This window comes from Sorex araneus, chromosome 6 (genome assembly GCF_027595985.1).
Source record: "Sorex araneus isolate mSorAra2 chromosome 6, mSorAra2.pri, whole genome shotgun sequence".
In the NCBI taxonomy this organism is placed as follows: Eukaryota; Metazoa; Chordata; class Mammalia; order Eulipotyphla; family Soricidae; genus Sorex; species Sorex araneus.
Window position 1 is genome coordinate 97,322,517 of NC_073307.1, and position 19,619 is coordinate 97,342,135.

The 19,619-nt window shown below is 64.5% G+C and overlaps 3 protein-coding genes across 4 annotated transcripts in view; 1 reads left to right on the plus strand and 2 right to left on the minus strand.

Moving 5' to 3' along the window:
• Positions 1-19,619, plus strand: part of LOC129405909 (collagen alpha-1(I) chain-like) — a 28,293-nt gene that overhangs the window by 6,462 nt on the left and 2,212 nt on the right. The window lies entirely within an intron of this gene.
• Positions 2,970-7,585, minus strand: TNFRSF13C (TNF receptor superfamily member 13C). The gene is made up of 3 exons (XM_055142338.1): positions 7,310-7,585; positions 6,977-7,210; positions 2,970-6,720 (listed from the first exon to the last, which is right to left on the minus strand). The coding sequence occupies exons 1-3, from the start codon at positions 7,443-7,445 to the stop codon at positions 6,536-6,538; spliced, it is 555 nt and encodes a 184-aa protein (XP_054998313.1). The 5' UTR covers positions 7,446-7,585; the 3' UTR covers positions 2,970-6,535.
• On the minus strand, positions 13,398-19,422 carry CENPM (centromere protein M). 2 transcript variants are annotated; one of them, XM_004610546.2, is made up of 6 exons: positions 18,640-19,422; positions 18,151-18,230; positions 17,452-17,544; positions 16,882-16,961; positions 15,825-15,916; positions 13,398-13,686 (listed from the first exon to the last, which is right to left on the minus strand). In XM_004610546.2, exons 1-6 carry the CDS (start codon positions 18,694-18,696, stop codon positions 13,546-13,548), a joined length of 543 nt encoding a protein of 180 aa, XP_004610603.1. In that variant the 5' UTR covers positions 18,697-19,422; the 3' UTR covers positions 13,398-13,545. The 2 variants fall into 2 exon arrangements, with proteins under 2 accessions (XP_004610603.1, XP_054998312.1); XM_055142337.1 differs by having other exon boundaries at positions 13,400-13,686; positions 17,452-19,405.

Consider the following 19,619-nt stretch of genomic DNA (forward strand, 5'->3'; position numbering starts at 1 on the left):
ATTTGGGATTGTGTGTGTGTGTGTGTGTGTGTGTGTGTTTGGGGGGGTCATGGGGACATCGAAGTTAATTTTAACCAGAAAATGTGTTACGAGTCCCGGCACCTTGCTTCTTTCTGCCTCAGTTTCTCATCTTAGTCTCCAAAACTCTTCCTAGCATGATGACAGATATCGTATCCTGTCGCTCTGGGAGGCAGGTGTGACACCCCTAGCCAGGCCCCCCCGCCCCTGTCCTCAGCTCCCGTTGTGACCCCCCCAAATGGACACCCGGCTCGAGTTCTTTCTTCCTGGCGCGCCTCTGCCCTTTCTGCCCTCCAAGGCCGCATCAGCTGATCAAACCCCTGCGTGAAGGGGAGGGTTCCACTGTAAGGGGAATCGAATCCTGCTCAGAAGGGCTGACAGGCTAATTTCAGGTGTTGGCGAGGGAAGAGTTCAGGCAATGAGCTGCCAGCTGCAGGTGATCCCGGGCCCCTCCCCCTGGAATGCCCTCCCGCCAGCATATCCCCCCCCCCAAAAAAAAAAAACCCTCTGCTCAATTCTCTTTTACTATTGTGTGTGAGGGGGGAGGAATGGGCTTGCTGTAGAGTCGCATCCCAGACGCATGCATTGTTCCAAGTTTAGAGTGAGAAAAAAATAAACGATCCAATCCGAGGGAAGAACAGAAATGCCCGCATTTCGGGACGAGGGTGGTAGGGGGCCACTTTCCCCACCCTTTCAGAGCTGGCTTCTGGCTGGCATCTTAGCAGACCTGCTTTGTGCTCCCGGGAGACCTTGCAGGTAGGCAGGAAGCGGCTTTCCCTGCTTGTCCCAGGTGTGGCAGGGAAGCCGGCCCCTGACCAGTGAATCTTCTCCGCCCAGGGCCTGCAGCCGCCCCCCTGCAGGCTGCCGCCCTGTACCGTTGATCTTCAAGTTCAACTTCATGTTGCCTTCTCTTGTTTTCTGGCCTATTTGGGAGGACCCTGTGGTGGCAAGGGTGAAACTGGGGGCCCTGATGCAAAGCCAGTGCTCAGCCCTTCAAGGGCCACTCCCTGGCCCCTCAGTCTCATGCTGCCTCCCACGAGGTGCTGTTGACTAGGTAGCCAGCCACTTGCTCAGTGAAGGGGCTGGGTTCCCCTAAAACTGGACGTCACCCCCACCGCCTCCCCACACACACTGGGCTTCCTCCTTGTCTCAGGCTGGCTCAGTGGTCAGCTTGCACCCTGGTGCCGGGTCAATGCCCTCTCCTCGTGCCCACACAAGCCTGAGCCCCGGAACCAGTGGACACTACCCCCCCCCACGCCCCACTGCACAGCACACACACACACACACACACACACACATTGCCATTTGCAGGGCAAGGGGACTTAGAGGCAAAGCATCTTGGCAGAAGGACCCCTCTGTCCACGCTCCTCCCAGGACCCTGGGGTCTCTCCTGCCACTGCCAGACACCAGGACGGTCGCCTCTGTCGCTGTCGCCTCTGCCTTCATCCCACCCCTCACCCCCAGTCTGTGTCACCTAAAATCGTCCATTGATCCTGGCTTAAAATAACCTCTGGCATCTGCAGCGGGCCCCACGGGGCGGGCGGGCAGAGGAGCCGCGTCTCCGCGTGTGAAGGGCACCCGCCCCGCCCCCAGCTCCGACTGCTGGCAGCTCGGCGTGCGTGCGGCTGTCTGAGCACTCCTGCGGGGTGGCATGCTTGCGAGGGCCTGCCCGCACCCTGCACCCACGCCGGTGTGCGCGCACCTGTACACACGCATTCCGCATGCGCCCCCCACCCCCACCCCAGGAGGTCCTGAGCGGTCACGGGTGTCCCAGCGTCTGCACTTCCCATGGTGGAGGCAGGCCACCTCACTGGGCGCCAGGGCCTCCCTGGAGCCGACTCCGAGACCCCGAGAGGGAAATGACCAGGTAGGCCCCACCCCAGCTGCAGGTGGGAGCCGAGGGGCCCGGAGCCTTTTTACCCACCTGCTGACCACGACCCACAAACCTCAGCCGAGGCCGCACCCAGAACCTCCCCATAGACTGTTCTCCACCAGGAAATGCTCCAGCCGTTCTCTGGCCGGATAGCACCCAGACGGCCGGAGTTCCTGCTCAAACGGACATCAGCCTTCCCAGGCCTCAGTTTTCTCGCCAGTTGGATGGGCTGAGGCCGCTCTGGGGCCCAGGGGCGGGGTTGGGGTGCTGAAAGTCCCCCAGGTGCACTCAGGCTGCCAGCCCTCACAAGCGATGGTGATTACCACTGTGGGTGCCTCCTCCCTAGCCCGAACTCTGTCCCTTCCGTCCCCTTCCTCCGGGGCGGGTTCCCCAAGAAACAGATTCCAGAGGCTGATGGACTCCCCGCTAGCTCAGATGCCTCAGCTACTCCCCGGAGGGGGTCTGGAGGGGAGGGCCCCCACCTCCTTTGTCCCTGGGAGGCAGCTCGTGACTCAGGCTCCAGCTGTCTGTGGGAGGGAGGGGGCGCCTGGGCTCCTGAGGTTGAGAGGGAGCGGAGGGCTGGGGATTGGGGGTGGGAGCTGGGGCGCAGCCGGGCTCCCCAGGGGCCCGTCCCTATCCATACCCCCCCACCGACACGCACATTCCAAGCCTGCCATTGGGAAGTCTGGTTCCCACGTGCCCACCAAGTCCCCACGCCTGAATCACCTCCTTGACGTCTCTCTTCTTTGGCTCGAAGACCCTGCGAAGCCCCTCGGGGAACTTGTAAATTCTGAGCTGGCCTCCCAGTCCTAGGGACCAGGGACAGACGGGCTCAGCAGGGGGGAGGGGCAGCATGTGAGCCCCCCAAGCCCCTGACTCCAAAGCCCAAAGCCTCGCCAGCCTGGAGGTTCCTGGAACGCCACTCGGAGCCCAGAGCTCCGGGCGCTCCATCTCTACCCCAAGTCCGACCCCTGCTGGCTTGCGAGGCTCGAGGAGGCGAGGAGCTGGGTGGAGCGCGGGGGTCAGGGTCTAGAGGGGGGGGCCGGGGGGGACCCAGGGGGCCCGGAGTGATAGTGCTTGCCTTGCTTCCATCTCCCCCACCCCATAAGGTCTCTCGAGCCCCACCAGGAGTGATCGCAGAGCGCAGTCAGGAGTGAGCCCCGAGCACGGCGGGGTGTGGTCCCCGCCCCCATAGAAATCAAAGGGCTTTAAGCCCACCTTCCCGGCTCAGGCCCCACCCCTTTTGGCAACCTTGTTTTGGCCCCGCCCCACGTCTGGCCCCGCCCTCCCGCGTCTGGCCCCGCCCTTCACGAGCCCGGCCCCGCACACCGGCCTGGGGTTCCTCCGCAGCTCCCGGCCGCCGCCCAGGTGGTCCCCGCTGGGCCGCCCGCGCGGACCCACGGCCTTCTCCGAGGCCGCCGTCCGCGTCGGGGCTCCTGCGGCCGGACCCTAAACTCGCGGCAGTTTGGCGAGGCGATTCCTTGGCCCTCTGAGGCCGGGACCCCGCAGCGTTCTCGCGTCCTCCCCGGCTCTCCACGGGCCCCCCCATGTCTCCCCCACTAGGACCCCCGGACCCGCCGGCGGCGGCACAGAGCGGGGACAGGCCGGATCTCAGCTCCGCAGGGCCGCTGGCCGGAGCTCAGCCCGCGGGGGTGACCTCCCACCGTCCGGCGCCGGGCCAGGGGCGTCTGGCGGGGTCGGGAAGGGAGACCCCAGCGTGAGCCCAGGGGAGCCCGCCAGGGGGCGCTCTGGACGGTACTGACCGCTGTGGCCGGCGCCGCTCCCCCCTCCCCTGCCCTTACTATTGGGGGGCCATGCCCAGCGCTGTCAAGGAGCGGCTGCTCCCAGAGGTGTCCAGTCCGGATGGCACCCGCCGAGCAAAGACCCTGCCCTGCTCCCCTGCAGACCCCTCTCTCCCTCCCTCTCCCTCTCCCTCTTCCCTCTCCCTCCTCCCTCTCTCCTTCTCTGCTCTTTCCTCTCTCCCTTTCTCTCCCTCCCCTTTTCTCCCGCTCCTCCTCTCCTTCTCTCCCCCTTCTCTTTCCCTCTCTCCCTCCCTTCCCCCCTCTCCCCTCCACCCCTTATATAGGGAACCGTCCACGTAGGATCACCCGGCCGGGAGCTTGTGGCTCACTGTCCCTCCCCCGCGTGCTGTCCTCTAGCGGCAGGGCGAGGAGCTGCGTGTGCCGAGGGGGCCCAGGCGGCGTGGGGCTGGGAAACGCTCAGAGTCACTGGTGGGGGTGGGGCGCGTGGTTTCTGAGGGTGGGAATCCGGACAGCGGCGCGTCCCCAGGGAAGGGCGGAGGGGGACCCCCTTCCTTCGCGGCTGCGGAGCCCTCGGGCCCCTGCGGGAGATGGGAGCCAGACCAGCTGGCTGCAAGGGGCAAGGGGCAAGGGGCTGGGGGGGGCGGGCGGGGCGGGACCTGGGGCGCGCCTCCCCACCCCCAAGGCGCAGTGGGGCCGCCGCAGGAAGTGAAAGATGCCTGCAGGAAACGCAGGAGGAACCGAGATTCCGGCCAGCCCCGCCCCACCTGGGCCCCCCCCCCCCCCCGGACCTGCGGGGACCTGCGGGGACCAGCCCCTCCGTGGAGACCGCAGACCCAAAACGCAGAGGGAGGGGGCCTCCTCCTGGCTCTGAATCTGTCTCGGACCCCTGGGGCCACTAGTGGGAAGAGAAATCTGAGAAGACCCCTGAGAGCCAGTGGGGACCAAGCACTGCTGACGGACCGCAGGGCCCCGCTGTCCGCTGTCCGGCTGCTGACTGCCCCACCCTGGGCCGAGTTTCAGGGATGCACTGGCAGGCCGGGCGCTGGAAGCCAGGAGGGCTGGAGCCTGTCAGGCCGCAGCAGGAACGGAGAGAACTTCACACATTCGCACACCTTGGTGAAGTGTTTAAAGACCAGACAGGCGGTAGCCCTGAGCATTGCTGGGTGTGCCCGCCACCTCCCAAAAGAAAGGACCGGAATCCCCCAAACAGGGTGATCAAGATGAGACTCTCTAGGAACAGAACCAAAAGCCCGTAGAAACACACCCCAGCCCCGCAGCCGGGACAGCCGGCGGGATCGTCCCGAACTCTCCAAGGTACAAAATACGCCTCTGGATTGTTTTAAATAAAACTTTATAAAGCAAACAGAAACACCCAACAACAACAACAACAATTAAAAACAGAGACGGGAGGAGAGGAGGGCTGGATGGTGGCTCAGTGGTCGGGGGTGGAGCCCCGGGTTGGATCCCTGCCCCCCAATTAATCAAACAGTAGAGGAAGGAGGCGCGGGGTCCCCTGACAGCACAGACCAGGGGCGGCTGTCCCTGCCTGACCGTCTGCGGGAAGGCTTTGGGGGCCCAAGCCCATCTCCGTTGCCTTCTCGCCTGGCTCCTTCCTGAGGAATGCCCCTTCTGCCATGGGCCCGGGGGCAGTGATGCACGTTAGCTCTCTCTGTGGCTCAGCTTCCCCATCTGTAAAATGGAAGTGTCTCGAAGCTTCTTTCTTCTAGTTATTCTCTGAGGGAGACTGGTCAGAAGATGTTTCGGAAAAGGAAACTGATACGACGAGGGTGGGGGTGGGGAGTGGGGAGCTGCCCAGAGGTTGGGCTTCTGCGAGGAGGGTTGGGGGGAGCAAGTACAGTGAGGTTGGAGTTGGCGTGTCTAGGCCTGAGGGTTTCACCCAGGTGGGACATGGGTGACCAGGAGAAGCCTGGAACAGGGGTGGGGGCCGGGCCCCCAATTAGCTACATGATACCGACGCCATATGCTCACGCCCTCGCTTGCCTCAGTCTACTCATCTGTAAAATAGGGCTGGGTGAGGCCCCAGGGACAGGTCCCAACCCCAGGGTGGGAGCAGATGGCCAGGTCCCTGGAACTCCGTCACCAGGCGCCCTTCAGGGATGGACATGAATGGGGGGCGCAGCCGCCCTGGAGCTGAGACGCTTCTGGCCAGGATGGCGGGTCTGGTGGGGGGGGCAGCTGGAGCGGAAGAACATGGGTCGACGGGCTTCCCAGTCTGACTCCCAGTCTAGTGCTCCTTCCACATGTGCTGAGTCGTGCCAGGCTCCAAGGATGTGTCCAGGGCTGGAGGTGGGTCAGGAAGGTCCGAGGGTGCTGCTGTGAGAGGCGGGGCTGAGCCCAGGGGACTCCGGCAGCCCACGTGGACAAGGGGCCAAGAGGGAGTGGAGGGGTCCGCAGCCCCCGTGAGGGCAAGCCCGCGCGTCTGTGGTAGCCCCCAGCGAGCTGCCGGGTCCGAGCTGAGGGAACAGGCCCTCCAGAATCAGCGGACACAGGCTCTCTCCCTCCTAAACGCATCTGGGGCGGCTCCCCAGAGGCCCCCCAAAGCCCCACCGAGGTCACTGGGTCAGGTTAGAGCGGGTAGTCCTGCCAGCAAACGGGAGAGAGACTGTCCAGGCTGCAAACTGGGCCTTGACCCGGGCGTCCTCCCCCCTCCCTTTGCCCCAGAGGGACCCCAGCCTCTCCCTCCCACAGGGAATCAGCCCCGACCCCCAAGGGCTGCCAGAGACACGCCATCGAGTGCACGTGGCCACCCCAGGACTGAGCCGCATGGTCTGTGGTTCTGTGGGCTTGACCGAGGGGCCCCCAGGGAAGGGACAGGGGGTGTGGCGTGGACAGCCAAGCCGGCCCCCTCCGGCCCCCGCCGCTACAGCTGCTCAGGGCCGGCTGTCTTGGTGGTCACCAGCTCGGTGGAGCCCAGCTCCGTGGCCGGCACCGGGACGCTGTGGGTGGGAGGGGCCAACGTGTCCGGTTCTCCTGCGGGTGGCGGCCAGGCGGGCGCTGAGGCCTTCGGGTCTCCGGGGGACAGGACGATGACAATGTCCGGAGACTCTGGAGTGGGAATAGGGGACCCAAGGTCAGGATTCAGAGGACCAGCGCCACCATCCCTCCCTACCCCTGTTCTGGAAGCTTCCCAGGGTGGGGAGGCGGTGGGGACAGAAAGGGCAGAGTGGACGGAGGGGCATCTCGAGCAGGTGAGGCCCGAGCAGGCTGGCCACTGGCCTGGATGGACCCTGTCCCCCACCCCCCCCCCCGCAGCGACACCCTCCCCGCCCCTCGCCCTTGGGGGCGCGCAGCCCCCACTCACCCTCTGACTCCGAGTCCCGCGCGGCTGAGGGCGCCGCCCCGCGCCGTCTGCGCAGCCAGGTCACCAGGGCCACCAGCACCAGGGCCAGCGCCAGCCCCAGGCCGGCCGGGGCGCCGAGGAGCAGCGCGGGCAGCCGCAGGGCCGCCACCGGCGCCGGCGACCCGGGCGCGGGGCTGCCCGTGCAGGCTGCGGGCCCGGGGGACAGCGAGGGCGCGCAGGGGGCGCCAGTCGGGGCTGGCCGGGAGGAGAGACACGGGGGGGGGGGCGGGGAGTCACGCGATGTCGGGGCCCCCCCGCCCGCCCCCGCCAGCCCCGGGGGGGGTCCCCGCTTACCCGGCCGGGTTCCCCGCGCGCCGAGCATCCAGCAGGCCACGTAGTCGCGCACCAGCGGGTCGAAGCACGTGGGCTGGACAGACGTGGGGGGCAGCGGCCCGGCCCGGCCCCGCGCGCCCCGGGCCCCGCGCCTCATGCCGCGCCGCGAGGTCGGGGTGTCCCGCTGCGGCCCGCGCGGCCCGGGGCGCTGGGAGGGGCCACCCGGCCCCGCCTCCTGCCCGCTGGGGTGGGACCCCGGGGCCCTGCGCTTCCTCTGCTCTGACACCGCCAATGGGCACCAGCTGGGGGCGCCAGCCCCTCGCCCGCCCGCGGCTGCCTCAGCCCTGGAGACCCTCCTACCTCGGGGTCAGCGCTGAGTTCACCAGCGGGGGGCAGGGGGGCATCTGAGATGCATGCGCGGGCTCGGGGAGGGATGATGGACAGGGACTGGCCAGCGTCGGCAAAGGTCTCCGGGCCCGCCTGGGCCAGAGGCTGCTGTGCTGGGGTCAGGCGGCCCCCCGGGGCTCTCCGCCGAGTGACCTCAGAGCTGAGTCAGCAGGGACCCCCTGGTTGGCGCAGACAGCCCCGGTGTCTATGGGGGGCAGGTCTGTGTCCAGTAGGAGGGAATCGTAGACTTGCAGATAGATGGACAGACAGATGGGGCACAGGACAAACCCACACACGGGCCTCCCCCCATTGCTGCCTGCTAGGGACGCCAGAGGCTGTGCCCGTGTCCTGCACTCACACCACACCCTGACATGGGTCAGACAGACACACACCACACGCCCTGACCCAAGGACCATGCACACAACCACACATCCCCAGACCAGTGTCCCGCACACACAACCACACGCTGACCGTGTCACACACACACACACACACACACACACCCCACACCCTGACTTGGGTCAGACAGACACACACCCTAACCCAAAGACCATGCACACAATCACATGTCCCCCGACCAGTGTCCCGCACACACAACCACACACTGACCGTGTCACACACATACACACACACCACACCTTGACTTGGGTCAGACAGACACACACCCTGAATCAAGGACCATACACACAACCACACATCCCCTGATCAGTGTCCTGCACACACAACCACACGTTGACCGTGTCACACACACACACACACACACACACACACACCACACCCTACTTGGGTCAGACACACACCCTGAACCAAGGACCATACACACAACCACACATCCCCTGATCAGTGTCCTGCACACACAACCACACCCATGTCAGACACACATGTACATCCCTGACCCGCATCCCTGACACACACGCCACATACCCCTGGCCCATGTCTGTCTCCCTCTCTCTCTCCCTCTCTCTCTCTCTCTCTCTCACACACACACACACACACACACACACACACACACACACCCTACACCTGCACTCACACCAGTGGCCATGGCAACCGTGCCACACCCTCCGCGCTGAGCCGGGAACTGTCCCAGGGCTCCGAGGGGCAGGAGGGCGGGAGAGGGTCTTCAGAGCTCCGGCGGGACCTTCCAGGCAGTGGCCAGGTGGCAAGGCGGGCCGAGGGGGAGATGTGCCTCTGGCTGCTCCGGGCCCAGGGCAGGGGGACCTACGGCCAGTTGGCAGGGGTGAGTCCAGCCCTCTGTGGCTTCTGGGCCTGGGCGTCCAGATGGGGCAGGAGGAGGTGGGTGGGCAGGGCCTCAGCCAGCAGGCACCTAGGAGGAGCGGGCACTCGGAGGGGGCCCCAGGGGGCCTGGCCCTCCGCCCCTACCATGCGCCAGAGCAGCTCCGGGCAGGAAGGCGTAGGCGGCCGAGGAGGATCTGGGCACGAGTGGGTGTGGTGACGGGACAAAGGCACAGGTGCCTGTGTGACGGTCACTTGGGCTGTGCTCGGGGCAGAGCAGGGCCACTGCCGTGAGCCTGTCTTGCTGTGGCAGCCCTGCTTCTCGGCCGGGCGCACACCGCCCTCGGAGTCCCACATTCCAGGGCGTCTCCACGGCCTGCCCAGGGCAGGGGCTTGGCAGGTGGCAGGCGACAGGAAGAGGCGCTGCTGGACCCCCACACGCCTTCCTGGGCCCCCCGGACGGGTTCGGGGAGGCCCGGGATCTTTGCTGGGATGATGAAGCAGTTAAATTACCCTCAGGAGTCGGAGACAGGACAGCCAGGAGGTGTTTGTCTTGCAAGAGGCCTACAGGGTTTGAGCCCTGAAGGCAGACCCAGGCGTGAGCCCTGAGCATCGCTGGGTGTGCTGGCCCCAAAGCAAAACAATTTTTTTTTTTTAGCTGTAAAGCCATGTTACCAAGGGGCCATAGCGGTAGTACAGTGGAAAGCACATTTAACACACACATGGCTGAGCTGGGGCCGACTCCTGCTGGCTCACACCCCCTCCCCCCAATCCAGTGTTTTAAAGTCACACCTGGCGATGCTCAGGGGTTACTCCTGGTTCTGTGCTCAGGAATTAATCCTGGTGGTGCTCAGGGGACCATACGGGATGCCGGGATCAAACTCAGGTCTGGTGTGTGCAAGGCAAACGCCATTCAGGAAAGGAAAGGAAACGAAAGGAGAAAGAATCATCATCATCATCAACACGTTGATCGTCGATTTTCTCGAGCAGTCTCAGTACCGTCTCCATTCGTCCTAGCCCTGAGATTTTAGCAGCCTCTCTTTACTCATCCTTCCCAACGGTGCCGCATGGAGGCTCTTTCAGGGTCAGGGGAATGAGACCCAGCATTGTTACTGGTTTTGGCATACAGGAGAAAGAGAAGGAGAGAGAGAGAAGAGAAGGAGAGGGAGGGAGAGAGAGAGAGAGAGAGAGAGAGAGAGAGAGAGAGAGGGAAAGGAAGGAAAGAAGGAAGGAAGGAAGGAAGGAAGGAAGGAAGGAAGGAAGGAAGGAAGGAAGGAAGGAAGGAAGGAAGGAAGGAAAGAATTACCAAATAAAAAAAACTTTAAAAAAAAGACAAAGAAATCCGTCTCGGGCCCGAGAGAGTGGAGGCACTCTCAGCCTTGCTCAGCGGACATTCAGGTGAGGTTCCTGTGGTGACAGGGTTCGACCCCTGGGCCTCCAGCGTGCAAAGCAGGCTCCAGCCCCCCACGCCTGTCCCCTGCCGCTGCTCCTCAGCAGGAAGCGGGGAGTCCTGGGGGTCCCCAGCGGGTCCTGGGTTCCGAAGGTTCTAGGCCTGGGCTGGACCCCCGGCACCACGTGGCACCGCAGCCCCCACAGCCCTGCCAAGAGCCCCCCGGGCGTAAGGGCGCCACCCCCGGAGAGGAGAGCTGGGAAGCCCTGGGCCGTCTCGCCCTCCCGGACTCAGTCACTTGACGCCCTCGTTTGCATGGGCCCCGGGTCTCACCCGCCAGGCGTGTCCGCTCTCACCTGCCACGGGGGCAGCTCAGGTGACCGCGACCGCACCAGCACGCGTGTGCGAGGCCCGCGGCGACCCCAGCAGGGGCCGGGGGAGTGTAAGGAAGTGACTCACTGGGGGTCTGCCAGGGCGAGGGTCCCCCAACACCCCGCCCGGCCGACACAGGCACCCCTCGGACGCCCCTTCTCTGATGGGGAAGTGAAGCGACCAGGGGTGGAGGGATGATGGGGTCCACGGCGGTGAAGCGTGGCCCCCGGGGGCAGGTGGGGGTGAGCGAGGTGCCGTGGGGCCCGCTGGGGGCAGGGGGGGGGCGGTCCCCAGGGGCAGCCCCAGGCATGGATGTGAAAGTACTCGGGCTGCGTGTCCTGGCAGTGTTTTCTCTGTAATTGTGAGTAATACCCGAACTCTCGAGAACCCGCGAGGAGTGGGCAGCCCCCGGCCTTGCAGGGAACTGGCCGGTTCTCTGTGGCCGGCCCGTCTGGACCCCCAGAGCCGGGCTTCCGCCTGCCTCTCAGGAACGGAGAGGAAGACCCCCAAGAAGGGTCCCCCTTGCGGGAACAGTGAGGAGGAGGATAAGGATGGGGGCGGGGAGCCCTGAGCCCAGCTAGGGGGCCTGCTGGGTCCCCCCACCTCCCCCGTCCCCTGCATCTGCCACGCGCCCACGGGCCCTTGCACACACGCTCCAGCCCGGGGAGGGGGGCGTGAGGCTCCTCAAGGCCACCGAGGAGACCCCGGCGGGAAGGCGCAGGACCGGCCAGTACCCGTGCCCAGGCCAGGCGGGCGCGGGGACAGCGAGGAGGCAGAGAAGGGTTGGGGGACAGCGGCCCCAAGGCTGCCACAGAGGTGGCCGTGGCCCCTCACCCCCTCCAGGACGCCCCACTTCTAGCTCCAGCCCCTGGGGTGGGGTCAGACGCTGCCCCCTCGGGAGCCCGTGGCCGCAGAACACCAGGGCCGGGGCCTCTGCTGGCCTGGCCGCGCAGGGGTGCTGTCCGGCAGATGAGGGGCGCCCAAGCCCAAGGCAGCCCCTTCCCCAGCGCCCCTTCTCCTCGAACGCCCGCTGGGGGGTGGCGCCGCAGATGTGGGACCACCCCCCGAGGACCCCTTGGCCTTGAGAACTCGGCTCTGCCCTCCCCGAAGCCAACACACGAGACCCCCACTTCCTGGTCGCAGCTGCGGCAGGCCCCGCAGCCATCCCAGTGCTCACCCCCAGCTGTGGACTGGAGAAGGGGGTCCCCCGACGCCCCCGAACACTCCTCAGCGCGAGGGGAGATGGACATGCCCCTGGCGGTGTGGACGCAGCCGGGAGGGCTGGGTGAGGTGTCAGGATCGGGCGGACGAGTGGCATGAGCGGGCCGGGACCCCCGGGCCACAGGACCGAGCCCCGATGCACAGACACAAACCTTGGTGCTGCCGAGCGGGGGACACTGGCCCCGGGGGTGCTCGCTCTGTGGGGACAGTTTCTCTCGGAGACACTGGCCCCAGGAGGGGAAGTTTCTATTGGGGACACTAGTCCCAGGGAGGGGGGCACTGCCCTGTGGGGACAATGGCCCTGAGGGGGACACTAGTCCCGCGGGGGGTGGGGATGGGAAACTGACCCCATTTGTGAAGGAGCAGCAGGAACTTTACAGACATCTGAAATGACGCCACCAAGGCCCCTCGGCTCAGTGGATCACAAGAACCGAAGGACAGAGTCGCGGCTTCCTGGCTTCCGCCTCAGCCAGCCCTGACTGGGGGGAACCCTGAGCCCCCCTGGGAGGTGACAGCCTGAGCTCGGCCCCAGGCACGGCCTCACTCCCCGCAGCCTGCTCAGCCCCAGCCCGCTTGGCTGTGACACCCCCCAGCCACACTCCCCAGGGGCTCAGGGAGCAGCTCTGCTGGGGGGGCAGCCTCAGGGGACCCCAAAGCTGACATCTGGAGGGGTCCCAGATCCTCGGTCGGGAACATGATGTCCTTCCCTTGTTAAATGGCACGGGGGGGGGGCAGGCATTGACATCCCCTCCCTGAGACCCCCAGAGGCCTCCCTCCCTCCCCCTGCCCTTCACCCCCAGAGTTGACCCTGTGGGATGGATGTCTGTTCTCCAGGTAACAGGTTGGGGTCCCCGGGGCCACCCCCTTGCAGAGGCTCAGCCCGAGGTCCCCACCCTTCCACCCATGGGGAACAGGAACCCAGCTGGAGGGTGGGTGGGCTGGGCCAGCTGCCAGCTGGCTGTGGGCACCCCTGAGGCCAGGGCTCCAGCCCAGGCCAGGCCGGGCAGGGAACAGGTCCGTGTACCAAGGCCCTGTGAAGCAGGTGGCTGCCCGCCTCGGGGGCGGGAGGCATCGGGGCCCTCCCAGAGCCAGCGCTGAGGTCTCCAGGTTTGGGGGTGGGGGGCGGCAGGTGTCTGAAGACCCCACGGGGCGCCCACGAGGCTCTGGAAGGGCCTGAGGGAAGGCGAGAGGCCGGACCCAGCCTCCCGCAGCCGGGGCCCGCCCGGGTGGCACTGCCAGGGGAGCGGGAGGCGGCCCCAGCGTGCTGACGGGCCCAGAGGGGGGTGACGCTGTCTGCCGCTGCCCATCCAGCTCTGATCCAGATCCGGCTTCTACCAAGAAGCAACCGAGTGGAGACGCAGGACGACAGGGTTCGGGGGCCATTCGAGGGCGCCCCGCTCACTTCATTCAAGCCTCCAGAGGTGGCCGCGTCAACGGGAGCCCTTCCCTGGAAGGTTCTGGAAGGCCCCGAGGCCCAGTCCCGCACCTGCAGTCCTGCCTCAGCCCCCTCGTCGGCAAACCTCAGTGGCAGGTGGGAACCGGGACTCCCTGACTCTTTGGTCCGTGGGAAAGAACCAACTTGCCAGATGGGGACACGAGGCCGTTGGTGGGGGCTGCTGGGACCCCCCTGAGGGGGCGGCTGCTGGGCACCTCACAGCTCGTCCAGCGCAGGGCTCTCTGGCCGCCTCAGCAGGGCCAGCAGGTCCAGCGCCGAGACGCCGGGCACGTGGCCGGCACAGATGAGCAGCAGGCGGAGCAGACGCAGGGCCAGTGCGCCGCGGAGGGGTTCCGTCTGCGGGGGAGAGCGAGCGTCACGGGGGGCAGTCCGCAGCAGGCAGACACGGTCCCTCGGGCTCCCGGTCCTAATGGCTGAGACCGGGAGATTGGGGGGGGGGTGCGGGGAGCAGAGGCTGTAGAACAGCCACCAAGGTCCCAGGGTGCAGCTTGGTGGCAAAGTGTCCACTGCGTCTGTGGCTGTGAGGCCGTGGGCCTGATCCCGGTACCACCCACGCGTGCTGAGCTCCATCCGGGGACTGCTTTCTTTGCTTTTTGGGTCACACCCGGTGATGCTCAGGGGTCACTCTTGGCTCTGCACTCAGGAATTACCCCTGGCTCAGAGACCATGTGGGATGCTGGGAATCGAACCCGGGTCAGCCGTGTGCAAGGCAAACGCCCTCCCCGCTGTGCTATCATTCCAGCCCCGAGGGTCTGCTTTTTGGGACCCCCTGCCTGCACCCCAAACCAGCGCAAGCAATGTCTCGCCCCCCCGCTGTGGTGCAGCAGAGAACAAGAGTCCCTCAGGCGGGGCTGGCCCACAGGTGCTGTGGGATCTGGCCTGGCTCGCGGCAGGTGGTGGCACCCCGACAGCCCAGGCTTTGTCCCTCACTGTCCCTGGGGCCGGGCCTGGTCCCCCTGGTCACCCCATCTTCAGCCCGGCCCTCAGCAGAGTCAGGGCGAATCTCAGCCATGGCTGCGCTTCTTCTTCAGGAACAGCCTGACTCCTTCCAGAGGCCTCAGGCGCAAAGGCAGCCCCAGTGTCACCTGAGTGACGAGAGCGAGTGCCCGAGTGCCCGCTGCCTGCCCTCCCTGAGCCACCAGCCCCAGCTTCTCACAGAGCCAGAGGCCTGCGCCCCAGGAGCTGGCGTGGGGCGCCACCTCATGGCCACGCGGGGAACTGCACCAGTCTTCACAAAGTTAAGGACACACACACTCACATACACATATATTTACACACAAACACTCAGAGACACACAAACACACACATATATATTTACACATAAACACAGAGACACACACATACACATATTTACACATAAACACTCAGAGACACACGCACACACACACATATACACATAAACACACACATACACAAACACGTACATACATATACACATAAACACACACACACGCACACATATAGACACAAATACATAACATAACACACATACACACTCATATATACACAAACATACATGCACACACATATACACACATATATTTACACATAACAAACACAGACACACACATACATATATACACATAAACATACACATATATACATAAACACACACATATATCACATAAACACACTCACAAACACACGCACATATGATCACAAACACATGCACACACATGTACACTAAACATACTAAACACATGTACATCAAACACATATATACACCCACTCACAAACACAGCACACACTTAAGTACACATACGCATGCACACGCACACACTACAAACACATGTATACACACACACACCCTGCTCACACGATGGCCAGGTGACTCCAAACATCAGATCTGTGGGGGCAGCCCAGCGGGTGTGCAGTCAGGGCGGTCTCGGGGCTGGGTGTGAGAGCGCGCTGGTGCTCACGGAGGGGAAGGGAAGGCCGCCCTGGCCGGGGTGTGGCCTAGAGACAGTGCTCAGGGTCCGCGCATGGCGGAGGCCCCGGGTTCAACCCCTGGCACTGCCAAAGGAAAAAAAATAGTCGCTCCTCAGGATTAGTTCTGCAGGAAGAGCCTGAAAGCGAAGCAGAAACGGCCACGCGGGCCACAGAACCCGGCTCCTCTGAGAGGAAAAGCAAAGGAAGCGAGTGAGGGCAGAGCCAACCCCATATCCGTCCCTCGGGCCCGGGCCAGGCCCCCCGGCCCCCAGCCGCCCCAGCGGGGGGGCCGCCCAGGGTGCAGCCCAGCAGGCCAGGGGCACGGGGACACCCTGGCGAGTGACAGACCAGGGCCGCCTCACCTCACCCCTGTCCCTGAGCGACACGCACCCAGGGTCCTACGAGGAAGACTCGGGGTGGGCAGGAGGAATGTGAAGACCCCCTGTGCCCCTCAAAATAAATGGCTGAGTGGCCGGTGCCGGTGCCGGGCCTGGGCAGACGCCAGGATCGACTCCGCTGCCCTGCGTGCCCCGGCCCCGCCTCACCTCCACCTCGCAGAAGAGCAGGGGGCTCCGGTAGGTGCGAGCCAGCTTCTCCACCGTGCTCCGGTGCGTGCTGCAGCGGTCCTCCCGGCTGGCTGCAAAGGGATGTGCCAGTGTCCACCTCCACGCTGGCCGCACCCCGGGGGCCCCCCTGGGGCCGTGTCCTTTTCTTTCTTTTTTGCTTTTTGGGTCACACCTGGTGATGCTCAGGGGTCAACTCCTGGCTCTGTGCTCAGGAATTGCTCCTGGCAGTGCTCAGGGGACCATGAGGGATGCCAGGGATTGAACCGGGGTCAGCCACATGCAGGGCAAACGCCCTCCCCGCTGGACTAACGCTCTGGCCTCCAGGGACTTCTCTTCCTGTCAGTGGGGCGACGATCCCTTCATCCTGCTTTTCAGGGCGGGGCGTGGGAGGGCTCCACAGAACAGGGACCCTCATGGAGAGGAGAGGGGGTGCCCAGACACGCCTGACCCAGGCCTCGAAGGCAGGTGAAGGAAAGGAAAAGGCCTCGGAGGAGCTGAGCCCAGGCCCATCCGGGCTCCCCCTTGTCACAGGGTCTGGGCAGGTCATTAGCGGATGAGCAGCTGAGGGCCGAGTCTGCTCGGGTGTAAACAGGTAACACCACCGGCCTTAGAGGCTTGACTGGGTGGAGGCTGAGGCCAGGGAAACTCAGGGAGCTTCAGCACAGACTCTGCACATGAACCTGATTCCACCCCAGGGAAGCTCCTGAGCACTGTAGGGGGGGCTCCTCCCTCCACCCAAAAAAAAAAAAGGACGGAAACAAGGTGCTCAGGGCACTGTCCGGCTCGCGGGGAGCTGGACGGGGTCAGGCGCTGGCAGCGCTTGATGGAGCCTCAGCCCACGCAACCTGGGATTGGGCGCCACCTTTGAGGGGCTGCTGGAAGCCCCCCACGTGCAAGGCGCCTTTCCCAGGGTCTACACGGACTCGGAGGTGGCAGGGGACCACCAGGCAGGTCTCGTCAGTGATCTCAAGAAACTTCAGATTTCTTCCGGAAGGTGCCATCCCAGTGCCCTGGGCCCGCGGGTGGGGGCACTTACCGCCGGTGACCAGGAAGAGAACCTTCCCCAGGAAGAAGGTGGCGTCCACGTGCTGCAGGGAGCCCTCCACGCTGTGCAGGCTGGCGGCGGGCGGAGAAGGGAAGCCGGAGCGTGGGCGGGTGCGGGGACAGCAGCGACCCCTCCTCACGCCAGATCAGGGCACAGGAAACTGCCCAAGAGTCTTTTGTGTTTTTGTTGGTTGTTGTTGCGGTTTTGCAACAAGTCCCTGCAGTGCTCGGGGCTCGCTCCCAGCCCTGCGCTCAAGGGACCATCTGGGGTGCCAGAGACTGAACCCGGGTTGGCAGCATGCAAAGCAAATGCTGTACCCACTGTACTATCATGCCAGCCCCGGCTGAAGTCTTCCTCTCCCTGGCAGGCACCAGGAGCAGCTGCGACCTCCCGCAAGAGGGCAGGGACCCAGACCAAACCTCAGATGACAGCACAAAGCCCGTCAGCGACGCTCCTGCAGCCTCCTCCCTGCTCTCCCGCCCGTCCTGGGGGAGGTCACAGCCCAGCCCACCCCGGCCAGGTCCCCGGGAACCCCACAGCTGCCCAGCCCCCTGCTCTCACCTGAACTTGTTGTGAAGGTTGATCAAAAACACAATCAGGTCAATCCGAGGCCGGCTGACATTGGAGGGCAGTGGGAGAGAGTTTGCCAAGTGGCTGAAAGGGCAGAAAATGGCAGGAATAAAGACAACATGCGCCCACCCCAGAGGGCACCTAACATAGGGCAGAGGCCAGTGGCCGGCTGATGGGGTGCAAGGATTGTAGGGTGCCCCCACCCTCCAAATACTCCTGACTCTTTCCTCCAGGCAGGAGGGAACTGGGGATCCGATGTCCCAGGGCTGGCCAGCTAGGACTGGCTGGTGGATGGGGTCAGTCTCACGCCGCTGGGCATGTGCTCTTCCCCCGTCCATGTGGGGGCTATTAAAAAGTCCACTCTCAGAGCATCACCAATGATCAGAAGTCAGAGGACTGGTCCTGAAGGGGCTGATTTTGGGGTCCTTGGAGATGGCAGGGGCAGGGATGAGCACAGAGCCCAGTGAACAAGAAACTTTCTCCTGGAGCACTAGGGGGATGACGACCGCGGCCGAGAGGGACGGGGCACACCTAGGATGGGGCGCTGACCAGTGAGAATGAGAAGAGGGCCGGAGCTGAGCCCTGATCCTGAAGCGGGGTTTCGGGAGAAGATTCGGAGGGACAGGACCCACGTCGGGGCTTCGGCCACCAAGGAGTGAGTGATGAGGAGCCCGCGTCCCCGCCACTCACATCTTCAGCTCGGAGGCGCAGTCCTGCTGGAGAATCGCGTCGGCCAGCTGCTGCAGAAGCGCGTCCTCCGTGCTCACCAGCTGCTTGGACAGAAAGCAGCCGGCTGGGAACCACGCGCTCCAGGTTCGGGTCCCGTTTGCACAACACCTCCCCCCACCCCATCCCTCTCCAGGGAAGCCTGAGCTTTCTGGGATGCGGGGGTCCGTGCAGCCGAGCCCCCGAAACCCATCAGAGCGCCGAACTCAAGAGGTCCGCGCGCCTCTTCGGGCCCAGCCAATCAGAAAGAGCCCGTCGCGCAGCTATTGGTGAAGGCGTCCTTCCGTCTCACAGAGCGGCTGCACCGATTGGCTCAGCTGAGCGTGGCTCTCCCGCCTACCACAACCCACCCTGCCGGAAGAGCGAGCCCCAGGGCCCCTCGGAGAGGGCAGCGGGCGGCTGCGGGGCAGCAGAAGAGGTCAGGCGGCCGCGGAAACGGGGTGCTGGCCCTACCAAGATGGTGGCCGTGTTCAGGGTGGGCAGCTTGTCCAGCGGCCGCAGCACCGACATCGCAGTCGCGGGTCAGACCGTTTCTCCCGGGGTACGCGCCGGACTTTCAAAAGACCCTGAGCCCCGCCCCTAAGCGCGGCGCCGAAGCCCACGTGACTTGGGGGCGGGGCTTAGCGGGGACGGGGCGGGGCGGGCCCATTAAAGGAACCGCAGCTCCTTTTCAGAAGGGGGCGTGGCTGCGCGGGCCTTTGATGCCTTAGTGGGACCAGCCTTTTAGGGCACAGCCTGGGAGAGAGAAGGCGTCAGGGGATTCAGTGTTCATTTTCGTTCGTCTATGCTCACTCGCTCTCCTGTGGCGTCCTCCTTCCAAACCTTACCTCCCACTTCTCCACCTTGGTTAATTGGGTGGGGACCAAGGCTTGTGGTGATGCAGACTGCGCCCTCAGGCCTTGGCACAGATGGGGCGGCTAAGGAGGAGGCCCACTGACAAGGTCCCCCTGCTCCAGCCCCTGGACCACGTTCCCACCCCCCTCCCAGCTTGATTCCATCTTTGCAGTTGCTCCTACAAATCCCTGGGAGCCAGCAGGGGAGATGGTGCTGAGGCTGGAGCACTTGCTTTGCACGTGGGAGCACGGAGATTGAGGCCCCGTCCCCAGCACCACTGCGTGTGGCCTCCCCTCTTAGAAAGAAAAGCTCAGGTTTTCTTTTTTGTTTTTGTTTTGTTTTTTTTTGCTTTTTGGGTCACACCCGGCGATGCACAGGGGTCACTCCTGGCTCATGCACTCAGGAATCACCCCTGGCGGTGCTCAGGGGACCATATGGGATGCTGGGATTCGAACCCGGGTCGGCCGCGTGCAAGGCAAACACCCTACCCGCTGTGCTATCACTCCAGCCCCAGGAATTACTTCTGATGGTGTTCGGGGGACCATATGGGACACTGGGAATATCAAACCCAGGTCAGCCACGTGTAAGGTAAATGCCCT

Bases quoted from the DNA above. Each gene is read 5' to 3' on its own strand.
- TNFRSF13C (XM_055142338.1), bottom strand. From the start codon at position 7,445: ATGAGGCGCGGGGCCCGGGGCGCGCGGGGCCGGGCCGGGCCGCTGCCC. The intron at 7,211-7,309 runs GTAAGCGGGGAC...CCTCCCGGCCAG, and splicing joins CGCGCGGGGAACCCGGCCGG to CCCCGACTGGCGCCCCCTGC. The intron at 6,721-6,976 runs GTGAGTGGGGGC...TTCCCACTCCAG, and splicing joins GCGGGACTCGGAGTCAGAGG to AGTCTCCGGACATTGTCATC.
- CENPM (XM_055142337.1), bottom strand. From the start codon at position 17,798: ATGGACGGGGGAAGAGCACATGCCCAGCGGCGTGAGACTGACCCCATC. The intron at 15,917-16,881 runs GTAAGTGCCCCC...ATCCCTTTGCAG, and splicing joins TCTCTTCCTGGTCACCGGCG to CCAGCCGGGAGGACCGCTGC. The intron at 13,687-15,824 runs GTGAGGCGGGGC...TCTCCCCCGCAG, and splicing joins TGCTCTTCTGCGAGGTGGAG to ACGGAACCCCTCCGCGGCGC.